This window comes from Pithys albifrons, chromosome 10, assembly GCF_047495875.1.
Source record: "Pithys albifrons albifrons isolate INPA30051 chromosome 10, PitAlb_v1, whole genome shotgun sequence".
Taxonomy (NCBI): domain Eukaryota; kingdom Metazoa; phylum Chordata; class Aves; order Passeriformes; family Thamnophilidae; genus Pithys; species Pithys albifrons.
Genome location: NC_092467.1, coordinates 5,703,521 through 5,725,329, shown reverse-complemented (window position 1 = coordinate 5,725,329; position 21,809 = coordinate 5,703,521). Strand labels below are relative to the sequence as shown.

The following is a 21,809-nucleotide window of genomic DNA, read 5'->3' as shown; positions in this document are numbered from 1 at the left end:
GTTGGAAGAGAAATGAAAGGAAACAGCAGGTCATCCCTCTGCAGTACTTTAAGCCAAGTTGACAAGTGCTTTGCTTCAAGAACTTTTCAGTTTGCTTTGCAAAAGGTTTGGTCTGGGGGAAACATTTCCGTCAATACCCAAAACATCTTTGGGTATTCATCAATATTTTATCCATTAACTCATGCAGAAAGTGGTCTGTCCTTGCTTCTGTAAAACCCTGGACTGCTGTCAGGAAACAGCAACACCCTGTGGGCCTTGCTATTGGGATTCCCACCTGCCCAGGCAGCAGAGAGCTGGCTCAAGCCCTGTGAAATCTGTTCACTCATTACCAGACAACTTTCACAGAATCATTATGGTTGGAAAAGACCTCCAAGATCATTGAGCCCAACCTTTGACCAACCACCAACCACCATGGTGTCAACTAGATCAGAGCACTGAGTGCCATGTCCAGTAGTTCCTTGAACACGTCCAGGGTCGGGGACTCCGCCACCTCCCTGGGCAGCCCATTTTGATGCCTGACAACCCATTCAATGAATAAATTCCTTCTGATACCCAATCTGAACCTCCCCTGGCACAGCTTGAGGCTGTGTCCTCTTGTCCTGTCTCGTTCTCTGGAGCAGAGCCTGACCCACCCTGGCTCCCCCCTCCTGTCAGCGAGTTGCAGAGAGCAAGAAGGTCCCCCCTGAGTCTCCTTTTCCCCAGACTGAGCCCCCCAGCTCCCTCAGCTGCTCCTCATCAGACTGGTGCTCCAGCCCCTTCCTCAGCTTCGCTGTCTTTCTCTGGACTCACTCCAGTACCTCAGTGTCTTCCTTACAGTGAGGGGCCGAGAACTGGACACAGAACTCAGGGTGCAGCCGCTATTGACCAGCACTCCCAGGTCCTTTCCCACTGGACAGCTTTCCAGCCACTCTTCTCCCATCCTGTAGCACTACAGGGGTGTTGTTGTGACTCAAGTGCAGGACCAGCCTTGTTGAGCCTCACACAACTGGCCTCGAGCCATGGATTCCTTTTTTCTGTGGAGCTGAATGATGCTTGACACTCTGGGGGCAGGAGCAGAGCTGCCTTTTGGGGTACACATTGAGGGTGTAACTGCAAGTCAAAACCCCTGTATGGCACAGATCAGTCCTGGCCCTTCACGGGGCCCTTCTGCGGTGCTGGGGGCTTGGGGAGGGCAGGGAGGGTTTCTGAGGAGCCTCTGAGGGACAGCCTGGCCTGGCCACTTCCCCCTCGGCACTCTGAGGGAGATCACAGAATCCCAGGATCAGTTAAGCTGGAAAAGACCTCTGAGACCATCAAGTCCAACCTGTGGCCCATCACCCTGAGATCAGCTCAGTTGGTTAAAACTTTGTTGTAGTAATGCCAAGGTCATGGGTTCAATCCCCTGTATGGGCCATTGACTTAAGAGCTGGACTCGATGATCCCTGTGGGTCCTTCCAACTCAGAATAGTCTGGGATTCTGTGTTACCACCTTGTCACCAGCCCAGAGCACTGACTGCCAAGTCCAGCCTTCCCTCAAACAGCTCCAGGGACAGTGACTCCCCAACCTCCCTGGGCAGCCCATTCCAGTGTCTAATCTCCCTTTCTGTGAAGAAATTATTCCTAATGTCCAACCAAAACTTCCCCTGGTGCAAGTTAAGACCATGATGTCTTCTTGTCACTTGTTGCCTGCAAGAAGAGCCTGATCTGCCCCAGCTCCCCATTCCTGTCAGGGAGTTGCAGAGAGCAAGAAGGTCTCCCCTGAGCCTCCTTTTCCCCAGGCTGAGGCCCCCCAGCTCCCTCAGCTGCTCCTCACGGCACTTGCGCTCCAGGATTTGCACACCACCAGCCTAGCCGAGCCAAGCCGGGCCGGGCTGTGCCGGGCTGTGGGGACAGTGGCTGGAGAGCAGCCAGGCAGAAAGGGACCTGGGGGGACTGAGGGACAGGAAGCTCAACAGGAGCCAACAGTGTGACCAGGTGGCCAAGAAGGCCAATGGGATCCTGGCCTGGATCCAAACTAGCGTGGCCAGCAGGCCCAGGGCAGTGACCCTTCCCCTGGACTCTGCCTTGGGGAGGCCACACCTTGAGTGTTGTGTTCAGTTCTGGGCCCCTCAGCTCAGGAAAGAGATTGAGGGGCTGGAGCGGGGCCAGAGAAGAGCAACGAGGCTGGAGAAGGGACTGGAGCACAAGTGCTGTGGGGAGAGGCTGAGGGAGCTGGGGGTGTTTAGCCTGGAGAAGAGGAGGCTCAGAGGTGACCTCAGCACTGTCTAGAACTCCCTGAAGGGAAGTTCTGGCCAGGTGGGGCTTGGTCTCTTCTCCCAGGCACTCAGCAATAGGACAAGGGGGCACGATGGACTCAAGCTCTGCCAGGGGAAATTGGAGATCCGAAAAAACTTTGCAGAGAGAGTGCTCAGGCATTGGAATGGGCTGCCCAGAGAGGGGGTGGATTCCCCATCCCTGGAGGTTTCTAACCTGAGCTTGGCCGTGGCCCTGAGTGCCATGATCTGGTAAAGGGACTGGAGTTGGACCAAGGGTTGGACTTGATGACCTCGGAGGTCTTTTCCAACCCAATCGATTCTATGATTCCATGATCCGTGCCGATCCGAGCCGATCCTGTCCGATTCGTGCCGGTCCGTGTCGGGACCCCCCCGCGTACCGGGCCCCTGAGGGAGCGCGCGCCGCCCCCCCCCCGCCCCGCCCCTCGGGCGCGGCCCCGCCCCGCGCACGCGCGGCAGCCCCGTCCGCCTGTCAATAAAGCTTGAACCAGCGCCGCGCCGGGTCCGCGCTTTTTTGCCTGTTTTTTTTTTTTCCCCTTCTCTTCTTTTTATTTTTTTTAATTCGCGCTTTTTTTGTTTTCCTTTCCTTCTTTTTTTGTTCTTTTTTTTTTTTTTTGGAGGAGGAGCTCCATTGTCCCCGCGCGCGCGGGGATGCGCTGAGGCCGTTCCGCCCGGCCCGGCCCGGCCTCGGCATGTCGGGCAGCCGCCCGCCGCACCCCGCCGCGCCGCCCGCCGCCACACCGGCCTCCTCCTCCTCCTCGTCCTCCTCCTCCTCCTCGGCGGCCATGGCGCCCGGCTCGTCCTCGGCGGGCGGCGCGGCGGCGCGGCCCGTGCTGGTGGCGGCCGCCGTGTCGGGGTCGGGCGCGGGGCTGGCCCGGCTGGCGGCGGGGGCGGCGCGGCCCGGCGGCTCCTCGGCCGCGCCGGGGGGCGGCGGCGGCGGCAGGAAGAGGCCGCTGCTCACGCCGCTCTGCAACGGGCTCATCAACTCCTACGAGGACAAGAGCAACGACTTCGTGTGGTGAGCGCGATATGTCGCGATACGCCGCCGGCGCGGGGAGGCCGGGGCGCCGCCATGCCGGGGGGATAGCCGCGGTAGCAACCGGCGGGCCCCGAGGGGCAGGAGGCGCTGGGACGAGCGCTGCCCCCGGCGGTTCTGGCTCTGGGGGTTTCCCTCTTTTGTGCCTCTCTGTATCAGGAACAGCGTGGCCAACAGGACCGGGGAGGTGAATGTTCCTCTGTACCAGGCACTGGGGAGGCCGCATTTCCAGTCCTGTGTCCAGCTCTGAGCCCCTCCGTTCAGGAAGCACAGAGAGGTGTTGGAGCGAGTCCAGAGAAGGGCAGCGGAGCTGGGGAAGGGGCTGGAGCACCAGTCTGATGAGGAGCAGCTGGGGGGGCTCAGTCTGGAGAAAAGGAGGTTTAGAGAGGACCTTCTCACTCTCTACAACTGCCTGAAAGGATGTTGTAGCTGGGCGGAGATCGGGCTCTGCTCCCAGGGAACAAGCAACAGGATGAGAGGGCACAGCCCCAAGCTGTGCCAGGGGAGGTTTAGAGTGGACAGTAGGAAGAATTTCTTCACAGAACGGCTTGCCAGGGATTGGAATGGGCTGCCCAGGGAGGTGGTGGAGTCACTGTCCCTGGAGGTCTTTAAGGAAAGACTGAACAAGGCACTCAGTGCTCTGGTCTAGTTGGCAAGGTGGTGATCGGTTGTAGGTTGGGCTCCATTGTCTCAGAGGTCTTTTCCAACCTGATGGATTCTGTGGTTCTGTCTGGTTTGGGCCCTGTGTAGCAGCAGTGCTTCCACCCTCTCTGTTTTAAGCAACTTCAGGTTATTCCAGGAAGGTTCCTCCTTGAGTGTGCCCAGGTTATTGGAAAGGACCTGCACCACGAGCTACTTCCTCTCAGTGTGTTGACATCACAGAACCTGCCATGTTTTCCTGGCTTATGTGGTCTCAGAGAGGTCTGGAGCCCTCTGACCTCTGGAAGAGGAGCCAGCAGAGGATTTAGTGCCCCTTTGGATGGGGATCCAAGGAGCCTTGTGGCTTGGTTTGCCTGTGTTGCTGGAACAGGCTGGCCGGTTTGAAACAGCAATAAGGTTTGTGTCAGGCAGGCACCAAAAACCAGATGTGTAGGGAATTTCTGCTGTGATGGGATAAAGTGTTTGTAGATGAGCTTCTTGTAACATCCAGCCAAAGGTGCAGCTTTTAGCTGGAAATCACCTTTCAGCATAATTTTTAAACTAAGGCCCACTGCAATGTGTGGTTTGAGAACTGTTGGTAATTTGCAGTTTTAAAGACAGCCTCCTGCTGATGGGTTTTGAACCTTCTGACATAAGGAGTTTGATTTTTATAGCTAGTTGGATGTATTAAATTGTGAGAACAGAAAGCAGGCTTGAATGTTCACATCTGAGAGAGGCAAACAGGGAAGAGTTACTGGAAAAAAAAGTTTGAGTTGCAGGAAAGTCACGTCTTGGAAAGAAACGATAAAAAAGGAAGAGAAAGGGCCGCAGCTTCCAAGATGACTCTGACAGCTCTGACTTACGGGTAAGGGTTGGATGTGACATCTCCACAGGACAGGTATTATCTCAAATTTAAGTAACAGACAAAAATTACTGCTTATTACTGTAGTTAGTGGTTTGCTCAGTTGCAGAATTGGGATGAGAGCACAGCTGTAATCAGCTGATGTCCTGCTCTGCCTCCAGGCCACCTTAGGTGGATTTAAGGGCAATTGGTGTGAGCTTTGTTGCTCACAGGTTTTCTGGTCATGAAGGATAAACACAGTTACAAATGCCCATTCCCCTTTACTCCCTCCACACTGGCATGAGTGCTCTGCCACCTTGGCTCCCAGTCCTTTCTAGTCAGCTCTTATTTCCTGTTTTGTTGTCTGTTATAGAAATGAGGGTGTTGGAAAGTTGCACCCAAAAGCAGTTTGTAGACCGGCTGAAGTATTTTAAGATGGTTCAAAAAGCTGAGTTTCTTGGTTCTTTTCTTTTTCTGCAGGTGAGTGCTGGGCATTCTTCAAGGAGAACCTGTAATTAGCTATTTTCTCCTCATTGAGGATTGCTGTTGGCTGAACAAGTGAGAGGACAGATAACAACTCAGTATAACCAGGCCAAAATGTCTTGTGCTGTTTGCAAGACCCACATTGGGCATATTGAAATGGAGGTCAGAAGCTTTGAGAGCAGACAATGATTATGGTTAACTTGGGTTTTTCCCTGCTCTGTATTTCTGTGGGCTGAATGGCTTGTTCTTGCTTATTATTGTTCTGGCTAAAAATTATAGTTTTATTCTTTAAATTAAAAAATACAGTTATGCGAAATAAACTGAACTGGGCAGCCTGGAGTTTTGAGCAATGTCCAAGAAGGCAGGTGTGTGTGTGTGTGTAGGTTTAAATAATTGATTTAAACAAGCCTTAGATATCTCAGTGTGAGAAGCAGGTTTCCATATGCTCTCTTTCCCCCTGTAAGGATGTGTTCAAGATGCTGCCAGCTGCAAGGAACTCTTGATAGTTTTTCTGTACTTGAGCTGTGAGTTGCTAGAAGCTACAGCTCTAAACTCAGTTGTAGATTCTGCCTGTACCAGGTGGAAGATGGGAAAGAGCAAAGAAGTTTGGGTGAGTTTTGAGCATCAAGGTGCAAGTGGAAATTCCCTATAAGTAGTGTGTGAGACCTCCCTGCCTGTCTCCTGAAAGTGCTGTTTGGCAACAGGAGCCCAGGGCTTTAAGGTAAATGTTGGCATGTGTTGCCACTCTGGGTTGAGAAACGTTGACAAGTGTATTCTCAGGAGTTTGCAAGTGTATCCTCTTCGTGGTGTGTATCAGGGGCTGCCTGGAAATGTGGAACTCCGGTCAAGAGAGCAAATAGGTCTGACTTACTGCCCTACTTTAGTATAAAAGGTGAAACTTTGTTTCTCTTAGTGCAGGATGTAGAGTTTAAACCTATTTCAAGCTGTTCCTGTAAACAGATGTTTTCCCATTTGCCTGGAGAGTACCTGAAAGGGAATCCTCTAATCAGAGGGTTTTCTCCTGTCCAGCAATGCAATTACTTGCTTTTTCCAGGCCTTATATTAGCCCTTCCAGTTAGTGGTTGACTAAACCTCTTTAAAACCAGCTGCTTTCTGCTTTGCTCCCTACATGGAGTGGATCTGACCTGTCTCTTCAGTGGCTGCGTCATAACTGTGCTTGTTTCTGAGCTCTGGCACAAATAAGAACATATAAGGAGGCCCAGGGCAGTGACCCTTCCCCTGGACTCTGCCTTGGGGAGGCCACACCTTGAGTGTTGTGTTCAGTTCTGGGCCCCTCAGCTCAGGAAAGAGATTGAGGGGCTGGAGCGGGGCCAGAGAAGGGACTGGAGCACAAGTGCTGTGGGGAGAGGCTGAGGGAGCTGGGGGTGTTCAGCCTGGAGAAGAGGAGGCTCAGAGGTGACCTCAGCACTGTCTGGAACTGCCTGAAGGGAAGTTCTGGCCAGGTGGGGGTTGGTCTCTTCTCCCAGGCACTCAGCAATAGGACAAGGGGGCACGATGGGCTCAAGCTCTGCCAGGGGAAATTGGAGATGAGAAAAAACTTCTTTGCAGAGAGAGTGCTCAGGCATTGGAATGGGCTGCCCAGAGAGGGGGTGGATTCCCCATGCCTGGAGGTTTCTAACCTGAGCTTGGCCGTGGCACTGAGTGCCATGATCTGGTAAAGGAACTGGAGTTGGGCCAAGGGTTGGACTGATGATCTCGGAGGTCTTTTCCAACCCAATCCATACTGTGATTCTATGACATGGAAGAGTGGGTGTTTTGTTCTGACCTGAAGAGATGCACCCAACATGCTCAGCAGTGGGAAGGACTCTGTGCCAGCTGGGCTTTGCAGGTTCATGGGTTTTTAAAACCAGTTCATTCCTCAGGTGGTTACCTGTTAATCCAGGCATGGGCTGTGTGTGGTTGTTCCTGTGTTTGTGATCTGACAAACCCTCTTAGTAACCCTCTTAACTGACGCTGAAGGTCACAAACTAAAAACACAGCGAGCTGTTTGCATGCCATGTGCAAGGATGGTCTTGCTATCAGTTGTTATATGGGAGCTGCATAACAGCAGTGATCTTTCACTGGACACCTTCTGTGGGAAGGACAGAGCCTGCAGCAAGTCCTGGTTAGAGCAGAGAGCAGCTGAATAGGAGCATGACACTCTAATGGGTCTTATTTGCTATTGAAAGGTGTTAAAATTATGCAGTGATACTTCAGACAGGTGTTTGGGGAGCAGCAGGTGACAGGAGCACTGTTGATAGGTGCCTGGAAAACAGCTGGCAAAACTAAGAGCCGTGAACTTGGCTGAAATTATTTTTAAGATGTTTAGAGGTCTACCTTGCAGAGAAAGAATAGTCAGCCTTTGCAGTGCTGGATAAAAACCTGTTTATCAGATTCCAATGCATTATTTCCTCGAGGTCAGAGACATTTTTGAATCACAGAATCATAGAATGGATTGGGTTGGAAGAGACCTCCGAGATCAAGTCCAACCCTTGGTCCAACTCCAGTCCCTTTACCAGATCATGGCACTCAGTGCCATGGCCAATCTCAGTTGAAAAACCTCCAGGGATGGGGAATCCACCCCCTCTCTGGGCAGACCATTCCAATGCCTGAGCACTCTCTCTGCAAAGAATTGTTTTCTCATCTCCAACTTCAATTTCCCCTGGCAGAGCTTGAGTCCATCGTGCCCCCTTGTCCTATTGCTGAGTGCCTGGGAGAAGAGACCAACCCCCACCTGGCCAGAACTTCCCTTCAGGCAGTTCCAGACAGTGCTGAGGTCACCTCTGAGCCTCCTCTTCTCCAGGCTAAACACCCCCAGCTCCCTCAGCCTCTCCCCACAGCACTTGTGCTCCAGTCCCTTCTCCAGCCTCGTTGCTCTTCTCTGGCCCCACTCCAGCCCCTCAATCTCTTTCCTCAGCTGAGGGGCCCAGAACTGAAGCCACCTGCATCCTTTTAACCTGGCTCTGCTGCTTAAGACACGTAGAGAATACGAGCTGTCTCATGCAGAGAAGCCTTGATTTCACCACACCTCTGCTTCCCTGTCTGTGTGCGCCACAAACTCTGGTGTGTCTCAAGTCCCCATCACTTCGCTGCTTTCTTAACCTTCCCTCTGTGTTAGATTAACTTCAAACAACTGGTGCATAGCAGCTTTCATGTGTTGCAGCCAGCTTGGCTTCAGTAAGTATTAAAAGACATCAATCTTGTTTTTACTTGTAAATCAGTGAGCATTTCGGGGGAAACAGTTCTTAATGGAAACTTCAGGCTCCGTTAACGATGACCCTGGTACTGAATAGCTACATTTGCTGGCTCTGATTGCTTTCCCTCAGCTATTTTGGCTCTGTCACTTCTCCAGTCAAACTGGTATGATGAAGAATAAATTTGGGAACAGTAATGTTGGATGACTGTCGGGTTAGGAGGTAATCTTCCTCTTTTAGCTCTAATTTGTGATGTTGTACTGGGGACAAAGGAGCACTGCAGCCTTGTGAATTACTGCAGGGCAGTGGGAGTGTGCTGGAAGGAACACACCTGGCCCTGTGGGGAGTAGCAGTTTCTAACGTGATACACGCAGTGTATACAGAAGTTACACAGCATGGCTTGGAGAAAGTGAAGTTAAACTGTTCATCACCGGTGGGGAGAAACCACTCTCAGTCTCTCATAAACATAAGTCTCACCTTCTCTTTTAAAGGCCAGCTAATAGAATACGAAGATGCCTAATTCTCCTCCTATTAATTCACCCTGGTTGGCTGAGTTTAGTCATAATTTGTTCTGACTAAACAGTGCCTTGAAACTAAATAACTTCTCACTTGAAAACAGTGACTTGAACTCCTGAAGTTGGTGCTACTCCAGACAAGTGATGTGCAGAAAAAGTTCTGTCAAGGTGGAAAAGAGACAGGTGTGTGTTAATTACTTTTGAGGCTTCTTTTGAGATGGCTCAGTTGGCACAGAGGTTAGTATTCTGGTTTGGTTCATTCGCCTGTACGTGTTTACAGGTGATTTGGTGGAATATTTAAGACAACCTGGTTCGTGTGTTAGGCTGGATAAACCTTTCAGGGCACCCATGTTTTCCAGCTTGGTGTTTCAGATGGGAGTTACATTGGTGGGGGTCACAGCTTCATGGGCTTAATGAGTGTTTAGAGGTGTTTCCTCTCCTATTTTTGTAACATTTTTTCCTAATAGGGTAACAAGTGTTATTATCCTCTAAAATGCATTCAGAAAGGGGGAACAACTTCTGAGCAGCGCCAGAATCTGAGGTGTTTGAGAAACAAGCACTGCTTATTTCAGTTTGATCTGTGTTTTTTATTTTGGATGCAAAACGATTTGTGCTTTGCAGAAGTTGTTAACAGTTTATTAACAGCTCATTCGGTGGGAACTGCCTTGTCGGCAGAACGTGGGAGGAGAAAATGCTGCTCTCTGAACTGAGACTGGTGTGGACCTGTGGGAGTGAGGGAAGACTGGATCTCTGTATGGGCTTGAAAGCAAAGGGAAGATTGTGACACACTGGTCCATGTGTTCTGTGCAGAGCTGTGACATTGCTGTCCAGCTCTGTGGGTGCCATCCTGGAGATGAGGATGTCTGTGCCAGCATAAAGCCCTCAGGGACAGCAGCCATGGAAGTCACTGGAATAGGATGATGCAGTGCTCCTCTGATTTCATTTGTGTTTCATTTTCCTTTCAAACACATCACAGCCACTTAATGAACCAGATTTCTTTCATTACCCATCTTCTGAATTCCTGTCTCTCTCATCATGCCCAGGTTCATGTGGAGCACTGTTGGTTGCACATCCTTCTCTTCAGCTCCCTACTTGGTTCTTGGTGATCCCTCCAGAGAGCTGTGCTTTGGTCACTAACGAGTCCTTCTGCCTTCCCCATCTCCTTTGACCCCGCGTCAGCTGTTTCCCTGTTGGTTTCCTCCTGCTTTCCTGCAGTCTCAGCCCTGGCAGTGCCTGCAGGGGCAGCTCCTCACTGGCACCTTCTCCACCCATTTATTAGTCCTTGTTCTCATGACATCATTACTATTTCTGATCTGCTCTGCCTCCTTGTGTCACTTTGATAAATTATAGACAGCTATTGGCTGAAAAAAGGAAGGAGAAACTAATTTCCGTGTAATTTATAAAGACGTTGTGTGTTCACGTGAGGTCAGGGGTTTTTACAGTACAGATGGTTGGAAGGTTCTTCTGCTACTTTGCTTGCTTAAAGTACTCTGGCTTTGTTTGGGTAGTTTGCAACTGTTGGAAATGTTTGCAACTCCTCAAAACTTGAGGAGTGAACACTTACCTGGTTTCTAATTGTAGCAAACTGAAGTATCATTCGGGTTCAAAGAACTGCTGATTGCCCTTTGATCATTGTATCGCCTGTTTGCTGGTGCACTTGGTGTCGTTTCATTTTACACATAGAGAATATTACCTAAGCACAGTTAGGGCTCTGCTTTGAATTAATACTACTTTCTTTCCTTTTTTAACATAGACACCTTTGTGACTTTTGTTTCAGCCCCATCTGTTTCGATATGATTGAAGAAGCCTACATGACAAAATGTGGACACAGCTTCTGGTAAGGTTTGGCTTCTGTGTGTTGCCCACAAAGTCCGTCTCTTGCTGCATGTGCAGATGGATGTTGCTGTGAATCCCTTTCCTCCTGTCTTTTGTCCCTGCACTGAAGAAAGAGGTTGAAATGAACTTTTAAAAGATGGGTACCTGTTAGATTAAAAAAAAAGTGTTTAAACCAAAAACTGTGCCACCATGTTTGCTCTGTGAAGAAATGAAACGGTCATAATCTGCTGATAATATCCAATCCCCAGAGTCATAACAGTCTGTCAAATTACCTCTCTTGGTGTCACCTCTGTAGAGCTGTTGGGAGTGATGTTGTTGGGTCCTCCTTGCCTTTGTACAAGACCATACAGAGTTTGAGATTGGCTCAGTTGGTTAAAACTTGGTTGTAATAATGCCAAGGTCATGGGTTCAATCCCCTGTGTGGGCCATTGAGTGAAGAGTTGGACTCGATGATCCTTGTGGGTCCTTTCCAACTCAGAATAGTCTGGGATTCTGGGATTCTGTGAAGTGGCTTGTGCATTCAGTTATGTATTAGGCTTCCTGTTGTATTGAACTGGCCCAGCTCCACTTGTTTTTCAGTGTGCTGGCTCTGGCTGCCATGAGGAGCAAATGTTTCATGCAGAAGTGCAAGAACCCTCCAGGGGCGGGTGTGGAAGTACCCACTGCTCCTCCTCTCCACTAGGGATTGGTATAAATGATAACCATGATACTTTAATGGCCCAGCTATGTCATACTCTTATGGTGTCTGCCAACAAGAAATAAACCTTGTAAGAAGTAACATTATAGTATCATAAAGCACTTCCTCAAGCAGCAGACTCAGTTAACTTTCAGAAAAGTTTTAACCTGCAGCAGGTAAGATAACAGCTGACAGTGTGATCTTTATGGTAGTGCTTTACCCCTGTGTTCACCATCACCATCCCTGGAGGTTTTTCAACTGAGCTTGGCCGTGGCACTGAGTGCCATGATCTGGTAAAGGGACTGGAGTTGGACCAAGGGCTGGACTTGATGATCTCGGAGGTCTTTTCCAACCCAATCCATTCTATGATTCTGTGATCTGTAACTTTCTAGGGGTCCAAGATGAGAAACATGTCTTTATTTAGGAGTGGAGCAATGTTGTCACCGGATGGCTTTTACCAGCAGTTGACATCAAGCAGGTTCTTAAACTTGATGGTAAAGTGCAACATGTAATTTTTCTGTCCCTCAAATTGCTCAACAGAGAAAACCTCTGAAGTCACTGCTAGTGAGAAGAGCAGCCAGTTGGTGAATATGTTTCATCTGCTCAGTTAACTAAAATGCTTTCAGTGTTGGTTTCTCAGTAATTGGCTAATCCGGAAGAGTTGTTCCTTACTAATGAGTCTGTTTGTTAGTGCTGCTTGTGGAAGAGGGGCATGAATTGGAGATGAAATTGTGGCTGAAGTACCAGCCACAATCCTCAGGGAGATAAAGTACTTCACTACCTTTTGTAATCCTTGCAAGAAACTTTGCTGTCTTTCTGCTGTAGCACCCTGAGTTAATACTGGAGCATTTTGACTCTGTAGGTTCTTGGCAGCACACACAGTGCACATTATCTGAGGTTGATGTTATTTACCTTGTGCTTATGTTTTGTTCCTTCGTGTTTGCTCACTGTTGTTTCTTGGTTTTTGTGTTTTTAAACAGCTATAAATGTATTCACCAGAGCTTGGAGGACAATAACAGATGTCCCAAATGCAACTATGTGGTGGACAACATAGATCACCTTTATCCCAACTTCTTAGGTGAGCTTGCATGAGAAACATCTTAGCTATTAAGGAAGGCAGGCACTTGTAAAATTGTCCTGTAAATTACTGGCTTCTGGATGTTGAAAACAAAATCTGAACATCAGCCCTTTGTTAATTGTCTTTTTTTCTGAAAAAAAAAGGCAAAACTATTACTATTATAAATTGTTAATACTGTACTGCCTGCAGCAGTTCTGGGTGCTGAGTTTCAGTAGTGGGACTGACTGGCTGCTGTTTTCATCCGAAGAAAAGCAAAGCAAAGGTGTTTTTCTGATGGCTAAAGGTGTGAATCTCCCTTTCCTTCTGTTTTCTTGCATTCTTGTCTGCCCAATAATCAGAGACATGCCCTGTTAACTAAGCAGGGACACTGGAAGGGTGGGGGCTGAATTAGACATTGTGCTGTGAGGGCCATGTGACTGATGGATGTGTAAATTAGATACAGAGAAAATATTCATGCACATACCTATCTGCAATCCTAATTACTTCCTACAGGGGGAGGAAATGTTTCTGACTGGAAATAGAGTTTAAAACTTAGTTTTGCGGGGAAAAGATCAAAGGAAACACATTGCAGTGTGAAATACCACATTAAACAAATCTTGATTTCATGTGCTGAGACACCCATTTCAATGGGTATTTACTATTAATAGTAAAGGGATGAAAAGCCCCAGTAGCCAAGGAATGTTTCAGGAATGGGCAACCTGATTTAGGCCCACTGGAGATGATGCTGAGGCAGGTCTTGGGGTATTTGTTGGGCCAAAGAGTGTTTCCATACCCTGTGCTCAGAGGTTTGAGGTCTGTGGTGGAGGGGGAAGAGCTCGTGTGTGCAGAAGGCTGAAATTACCTTTCTCTTTGCACAATTGACTAGACTGATGTAAAATAAAACTGTAGGCAAAAAAAATCTTTAAAAATTCACACAGCAATTCAAGGAAAAAGTTGTTGTATTCAGCTGTGCTTTGTTTTGGTCTGTAATAAATGAGTTAATATTTTGTCTCTCTTCTACTCTCCTGTGATGTGTTTCTGCCTTGGAGTTGAAATACTTTCTCAAAGAGCCATGGGTGGGTGTTTAGAAAAAGGAACTGAAACAATTTGGGGAATGTGTAGGATTTGTACTTGTTGATTTTTTTATTTATTTCTTTTTTAGAATCTTCTTATACATTACAAAAAACCATCAGGGAAGAAATTAGTGAGAAAAAATTGGAGATATCTACTGTTTTAATTACTGATAACAACTGAGTGTGGAGTTACTTTAGTAAAAATATTGAGGTAGAATCTTTCATATTTGTTTTCTGAACTTTTAAATCAACCTTTTTGGCATCTTATTTGTGTTTTGTAGTCAATGAACTTATTCTTAAACAGAAGCAAAGATCTGAGGAGAAAAGACTCAAACTGGACCATTCAGTGAGTAGCACCGTATGTTCCAACTTTTTTACTTTATATTTATTTAATGGTTTTGTGCAGCAATTGTTATGTAGCTTAATTTAAAAGAGATTGCACTGTTGATGCTCTGAATTGCTTTAGAAGGGAATAATATCAGCATAAGTGGCAGTAGATCCCCTCAACCTTGTTCCCTCCTGTTCCTCCCGCCAGCAATGTGTGTGGAGGGGAGCTGTGTTAGCATAGCCAGGAGTCCTGTGATGTATTGATATAACCTGGGAAACCACCCCTGGCAGCTCCCTTGTTTAAAGGCAATAATTTCCATTCAGTGTGGGGAATTACAGCTACAATGAGAGTCATGAATAATTAGAAGTACCACGGGCTTGTCTGATCACACGTGAGAGGCTGTTCTACAGCGAGGCTGGAGGAAGGCCAGGACCAGCCACAAGAGGGAGAAAGATGCATTTGGAGTGTGGTGCTGTGGCTCAGATCCCAAATAAAACTGCCTGGATGTCTTAGAATCATAGAATGGATTGGGCTGGAAAAGACCTCCAAGATCATCAAGTCCAACCCTTGGTCCAACTCCAGTCCCTTTACCAGATCATGGCACTCAGGGCCACGGCCAATCTCAGTTGAAAACCCTCCAGGGATGAGGAATCCACCCCCTCTCTGGGCAGCCCATTCCAATGCCTGAGCACTCTCTCTGGAAAGGATTTTTTTCTGCTCTCCAACTTCAATTTCCCCTGGCAGAGCTTGAGCCCATCGTGCCCCCTTGTCCTATTGCTGAGTGCCTGGGAGAAGAGACCAACCCCCATCTGGCCACAACTTCCCTTCAGGCAGTTCCAGACAGTGCTGAGGTCACCTCTGAGCCTCCTCTTCTCCAGGCTAAACACCCCCAGCTCCCTCAGCCTCTCCCCACAGCACTTGTGCTCCAGTCCCTTCTCCAGCCTCCTTGCTCTTCTCTGGCCCCGCTCCAGCCCCTCAATCTCTTTCCTGAACTGAGGGGCCCAGAACTGAACACAACACTCAAGGTGTGGCCTCCCCAGTGCAGACTAGAGACTTGCTTCATGTCACGGGATCAGAGCATGGTCTGTGTTCAGTTCATGAGCACCCCTGGACCTGGACCCCACTGGGTGCTCTTGTATGTTAATATCAAAAAGAGTATGTGGCATTAGCCAAGCTACTTGTGTATTTGTCTTGTTGTGTCTGGTGTCCATGTCTTCTGTAATTCATAAATAAGATTGCAAAGTAATATTAGAAATCATGGAGCCCCTGCTGTTAAAAGCCTCTGTTGAAGTGGTGTTAATTGAGGGGCTGGGTTGTAGGAACCACTGCTGTCAGTGGCTGTGTGCCTGAGGAAAGAGCATGCTTTGAGGAGTCATGGGTTTACTCACAGTAAGTTTTAATATTCATTATAAAATATGCATATACCTTATTTAATATAAAATATGCATATACCTTGTTTAATATAAAATATGCATATACCTTGTTTAATATAAAATATGCATAAACCAGACATGGTTTGAAGTGCACCCAGCTGACCTGAAGGCATGTACTGTAGCTTCTTGGAAATTGCTTTTACTCTTTTTCACAGTGTTGCTTTCAAAGCTAGGCCTGTAGATGCATCTATTTTAGATAACTACCAGCAAGTGGACCTGTACCATGACTTCATAACCAAAGCAGTGTGTGGTTTAGCTTCTACCTCTTGGCCACAGATAAAAAATACAGACGTCTGTAAAAAGAGGAACTTTGCTGTTGTGCCAGCTCCTTGTGTTACTTCTGGTAGTAGGAGAAGTCATCCAAGATGTATTTTAGCAAATGCACCATTTCTTGGTCATGGTCTCATTGGGAAATCATTTTAAGGCAGTAGTTTAGCAGTAGTACAATTAACTAGTCCATTGGTACATTAAAATTTATCTCAAATCTTGTTCACTTGCTTAATAATTATGGGGGTTTTGCCAGTTGTTCCTGATTAAAATTGAAGGTTTTGCCTGAGTGGTTTCCACAGGTTCTGTAGAGAGTTATGTAATGTCATTATAAAACACACAACTTTTTACATATTTTATTTTAATTTGTTTAGCCATCACAAATAGACTACAGCCCCTAAGAAAATAGTTGATTAAGACTGGGTGACATTTCTAGTTTTTGTAAAATTAAATATCTTGATTTAGTGTCACAGCTTTTATAGGACAGGATTTTTTAATCCACCTTTGTTCTTAAGGCCTAAAGACCTTTCAGCTGCTCCTGTTGGTTCCCTGGGCTTTCTGATGTAAGGCTGTGTTATTACTAACCCATTATTCAGGTTTTTCTCTGCTGCAGGAAAACCTTTTTACTTTTTTATTGGCAAGGAGAAGAGAGAACAGCCTGTAGGGAAGAATGGACTGCATGGTGGTGTTCTGGCTCTCTGAGGAGTTGTCCTCAGCTCTAACAGTTCAAATGAGATGATCACCCTGATGAGTTCCATCTTCTTCCCAGCTTTCACCCTTCCCATGAAAGTACCCTCTTAAGAGTAGTTGTGTGGGAGGTGAGAGTAAAGAAAGTAAGCTGATACCACCCTCTTTGATTTGAGTTTAGCATGAGGATTTTACCCATTACTTAGGTAAAAAAAATTAAAAGGTTTTGCCACTTAGAGTATTTCAGATGTAATCCAGCTAAGCTTGGATAAACATGGAGTTTTTTCTTTCTCCCTGTAGAAACCTGTTCTCAGAAACTGGGGCACAAATCAGATAAAGCTGTGTCCTTGAAACAATCTTTTCCCAGCAGCAGCAGCAGTGATGCTTTCATAAAGCACCAATATATTCCAAATAAGATAAGCAGCTCCACAGCAGGACAGGGGAGCTGTATCCTGTCCACGTGGGGGAACTGGGGGTTCAGTGCCTGAAAACTGCTCTGCAGTTTTACAAAGGGATGCAATATTGCAGTGTGGCTTTTAATATCTGATGGTGGATGGAGCCCTGCATGGCTTGGACTCCTCATCTCTCCAACATCTCCTGTTCTCTTTGTAGAATGGCCACAGGTGGCAGATAATTCAAGATTTGTTGGGAACGGATCAAGACAATCTTGACTTGGCCAATGTCAACCTGATGCTGGAGCTGCTGGTGCAAAAGAAGAAGCAGTTGGAAGCAGTAAGAAGTTTTTTATTTAAATGAACAGTATTTAGAAGGCTTTTCATACCTTTCTCTTGAAGATTCTATTGCTGAATTAATTGCTCAGCATTTTCTCTTGTGCTTTGGTGTTTAAGAGCTGGCCAGTTTGCTGACCTTTGTAGTGATCCAACATTTGAGCTGTGAGGCCCAAAACCTGCTTATGATGTTGCTGGCAGGGTTATGTAAACAAGCAGGGAAAAAAATGGGAAAAAAGGATAAGAGAAAGTGGCTCATAGAAAAGAGAAATGCACATGAAGAGATTTACCAATTGAATGTTGCACGAGTAAATGTCAGATCTTTCTTAGCAATAAGCATGAAGAAGTGCAGAATATAGATTAAGGAATAAACAAAGTGAGCATTTGAAAAGATCACACCTTTCAGTTCCTGCTGGAACTGATAGAATCTGAATGAGTGCCTTTCCTGAAGGCATTCTGAGCATTTGTTGCTTGAAAGAAAAGTTTAGGTGTTTTGTTCTTTAGGCTGGTTGGAAGGTTTATACAATATGAAGCAAGTTTTTCTTAGGATTTAACTGAAATGTAGCTGGTTTGGACAGTTCTCATATATTTGGTCATTCCATGCTTTTGGTTTCAAGTGACCATTTTCCAATTATGAGAGCCAGACCTTCTAAGTTAAATGGGATTATTAGAGAGTTTGGCCCAGTGAACTTTGAGTGGAGATTTTGATGGTGCTTTAAAACAGGTAAGGAAAAGGTATATTGGGAATAACTTAATTTATTCACTCTTTCAGAATCAATAATCACACAACTTGTGGTTCTGATGGAAGGGAAGTAACCCAAAGTATATTCACTGTCTAGCAGCAGAACTGTTATGCTGCCTTATTGCATGGGGGCTTGTACATAAGTTTTTTGTTGTGGTTCACTCAGGTTATGGTGGGGGAAAAGAGAGTAAAACTTCTTTTTTGCCTTTTTTCTTCTCATCAAGCCTTTTTGTCATTTGTGACAAATCTGAAGGCACAGGACTGAGTGTATGGGTGCTTCTGAGCACAAATATCTTTTAAGAGTACTAAACCTAAAAAAAACCCCTCAAAACTGATTTAAAGAACAATTTAAAAATACTTTTCGTGACTGGTTTTATTTACTTCACTTTTGACACAGGGATGGGGAGGAAGAAAATAATCCCAGAATAGCAGGAGTCTGACAGCCTAATCTCTTTACTTGTCCTGTCCCCTCTGCCTTTAATGGATTGTGTGTGCTCATATGCCTTGATCCTTTCTGGGTGTTGTTTCCACAGTCCTTTAATTAATAAATATTTTGGCAGGTTGTGAAAATAAGTCTCAGAATGCTGGGATAGGATTAGGGCTATATTAATGCTGGAATATAGTTTGGGGTTTTTTCCTTCTGTGGTTCTCTTATCTTCCAGTGTTCAAGTTTTGGTCCATTTGGATGAAAATATTAATCTGATGTTTGAGGTAAATGGCCTGTTATGGAAGGATTGGAAAGGGATGTTTTATCTTTATCAGTGATTTCATTGTTGTCTTCCCCCCTGGAGAAACCTTCAGTAGTGATATCTACATAAACACAAATGTTAATTTTAAAGCAGGTGGTTTTTTATGTAAATACTTCATGCCTCAGTCTATTAATCATGAAGTGGATGCTGATGATCTTCCAGGGTAGGTGATGTCTGTGAGGAAACTATTCCAAAATCCAAGTTAGGAAGTCGTTAGTGATGCACAAACAAGAACTGTTACAACTTCTGCTTTCAGGGAAAAGATTGTAGTGAGCCAAGCAAAACCTTAAAACTTGTAAAGCAAAGTAAAACAACCATTTTTTAAAACTGCCTTGAGCTATTTTTCTCTTTTTAACCTCTAAGTGGGAGCTGTTTCAGTGCTAAGTGTGGATTTCTGTGTATAAAGTGAGTGTTTGTTTCTCTTAACATACACTTTTCCTGTGTTCCAGGAATCCCACGCTGCCCAATTGCAGATCCTTATGGAATTTCTCAAAGTTGCCAGGAGAAACAAGCGAGAGGTAACTTGTTTTGTGAAGTTATGTGTTAGCCTGGCATTATCTCTGCAAAGAAAAACTCCAGGCATGTTTGGGGAATTCTCAGGCAGAGGACACAGTGGTTGGAAGGAAAATTAATCTCTTTATGTGTGACAGCTTCAATTTTTAATCACTTGCCTTTTTGTCTCACACTGGTGAAGCACAAGGGAAGATAGTGATTCCTTGGTGTAAATTTAGATTTATTTTTTCTGGGAAAATGGAAAGATAGGGAAGGAGTGAAATTGTTGTCAAGTTTTTTCCTTTAGTTTATCAAATGCCATGACTGATGTGGTGACATAAAAGAATGAATATTCTGTGCTTTTTCCTCACTTGTCCTAAAACGAGCGTCTCCAGGAATTCGGGAGGGTTCTATAATCTCATAGACAGTCTTTCATGGTTTGGGACAGATCTTTTAGAATGTCATGCAATGTGTAAACTGTAATACCAGAAATATCCCAGAAACCTAGAAAAGTGCTCATGGAAACAGCAGAAGGACAACTCCCTTGGAGGCCATGGATTTTAAAAAAGATGTGAAGAGCATAAGGCCCAAAGTGTGACTGTTTTAAGGTCAAACTTGAAACCAGGTAAAGGTGATGGGTGTAAGAAACCTTGTCCAGAGTGGATACTGAGGGGCTGGAGTGGGGCCAGAGAAGAGCAACGAGGCTGGAGAAGGGACTGGAGCACAAGTGCTGTGAGGAGAGGCTGAGGGAGCTGGGGGTGTTTTGCCTGGAGAAGAGGAGGCTCAGAGGTGACCTCAGCACTGTCTGGAACTGCCTGAAGGGAAGTTGTGGCCAGGTGGGGGTTGGTCTCTTCTCCCAGGCACTCAGCAATAGGACAAGGGGGCACGATGGGCTCAAGCTCTGCCAGGGGAAATTGAAGTTGGAGAGCAGAAAAAACTTCTTTGCAGAGAGAGTGCTCAGGCATTGGAATGGGCTGCCCAGAGAGGGGGTGGATTCCCCATCCCTGGAGGTTTTTCAACTGAGCTTGGCCGTGGCCCTGAGTGCCATGATCTGGTAAAGGGACTGGAGTTGGACCAAGGGTTGGACTTGATGATCTTGGAGGTCTTTTCCATCCCAATTGATTCTGTGATTCTGTAATTCTATGATTGAATTTCTCATTGTGGAGTGATTCCAAAGCAAGTTGTGCAGGGTCTGCCCACCAACAGATTTCATGGTCAAAATCAACAATGGTGGTGGTGGAAAGTCCAAAGAAGGACAGTAGAGCTGGGGAAGGGTCTGGAGCACAAGGCTGATGAGGAGCAGATGAGTAAGCTGGAGTTCTTCATTCAGAAGAGGAGCTTCAGGGGGACCTCATTGCTTTCTACACCTGCATGACAGGAAGATATATCCAGGTGGGGATTGGTCTCTTCTGCCATGTCACAAGTGGAAGGCTGAGAGGTGATGGTCTTAAGTTGTGCCAGGGAAGGTTCAGATTAGATATTAGAAAAAATTTTCTTCCCTGAGAGAGTGGTCAGGCATTGGAATGAGTTGTCCGGAAGGGTGGTGGAATCAGAGTCTCTGGAAGTGTTCAGGAGGCATCTGGATGTGGCACTTGGTGATATGGTTTAGGGGTGATTATGATGGTGCTGGATTGGTGGTTGGACTGGATGATCTTGAATTTCCACCTTGATTCTGTGACTTTCAGCACCTGGGAAACCTTTCCCATCTTATCTGCATCTGCCCTTGGCTTTAGTAATAATGTACAAGGGTAACATCTCCTTTTGAGGCTAAAGAAACTTAAATTTGGCTGCAGATCCTCTGAATAGAGCCTTGGGAACATCCTGAAACCAATTGGGATATAGAGCTCATTTCAAATCCTTTGTCCCTGCTTGTGTTCCCTCTGTTGCCAAGACTTTCTCTGATGTTATTTCTTCCCCCCCTTTATATTCCAGCATGACATGCAGACTGTCACATCTCAAAAGACCTCTGTGCAGGCCTGTCAGTTCTGTCCTTGCCACAGTGCTCAGTGCCTGGCCTTGCCATTTATTTTGAGGGAAATGAGGACTTGTCACACTTGCTGCTGGCAGTCTGTCTTTTCATTTGATAAGGGTAAGAAAGATAAAAACCAGTGGGAAGATGCATAGAAAACACAGACCAGTCAGTAGGATGGTTTTACATGCCCAAATCTGTCTTGGGCAGTCATTTTAGCCATAGAGTAAATTAAGCCAGTTGATGTTTCCTTTTTGGTAAGTCCCAAGGTCCTCCTTGTAGCTGGTGGAGTCTGTGGGAAGTGCTCCTTTCTGGAGGGAGTTCTGTGGGGATAATATAGGAGTTACTTTTTGGGTTATTCCAGTAGTGATGTGTCCAGAGTACAGAAAGCCTGAGATGGGAGTTTGGAAGGTGAGAAATGGGGGGTAAGTGACCCTTCCCCTGTACTCAGTGCTGGTGAGGCCACACCTTGAGTGTTGTGTTCAGTTCTGGGCCCCTCAGTTGAGGAAAGACATTGAGGGGCTGGAGCAGGGCCAGAGAAGAGCAACGAGGCTGGAGAAGGGACTGGAGCACAAGTGCTTTGGGGAGAGGCTGAGGGAGCTGGGGGTGTTTAGCCTGGAGAAGAGGAGGCTCAGAGGTGACCTCAGCACTGTCTGGAAGTGCCTGAAGGGAAGTTCTGGCCAGGTGGGGGTTGGTCTCTTCTCCCAGGCACTCAGCAATAGGACAAGGGGGCACGATGGGCTCAAGCTCTGCCAGGGGAAATTGAAGTTGGAGAGCAGAAAAAACTTGTTTGCAGAGAGAGTGCTCAGGCA

The 21,809-nt window shown here is 46.6% G+C and overlaps 1 protein-coding gene across 3 annotated transcripts in view; it reads left to right on the top strand.

The window, feature by feature from the left end:
* Window positions 1–2,714: 2,714 nt before the first annotated feature.
* The window catches only part of COP1 (COP1 E3 ubiquitin ligase), a 141,844-nt gene continuing 122,749 nt past the window's right edge, over window positions 2,715–21,809 (top strand). For 2 of the 3 annotated variants that reach the window (XM_071564762.1, XM_071564760.1), the window contains exons 1-6: window positions 2,715–3,270; window positions 10,738–10,797; window positions 12,453–12,550; window positions 13,884–13,960; window positions 16,930–17,049; window positions 18,986–19,054. In XM_071564762.1, the coding sequence (XP_071420863.1) occupies window positions 2,945–3,270; window positions 10,738–10,797; window positions 12,453–12,550; window positions 13,884–13,960; window positions 16,930–17,049; window positions 18,986–19,054 (750 nt within the window). In that variant the 5' untranslated portion in view covers window positions 2,715–2,944. The remainder of the gene's footprint in view (window positions 3,271–10,737; window positions 10,798–12,452; window positions 12,551–13,883; window positions 13,961–16,929; window positions 17,050–18,985; window positions 19,055–21,809) is intronic. The other variant, XM_071564761.1, reaches the window with a different exon arrangement.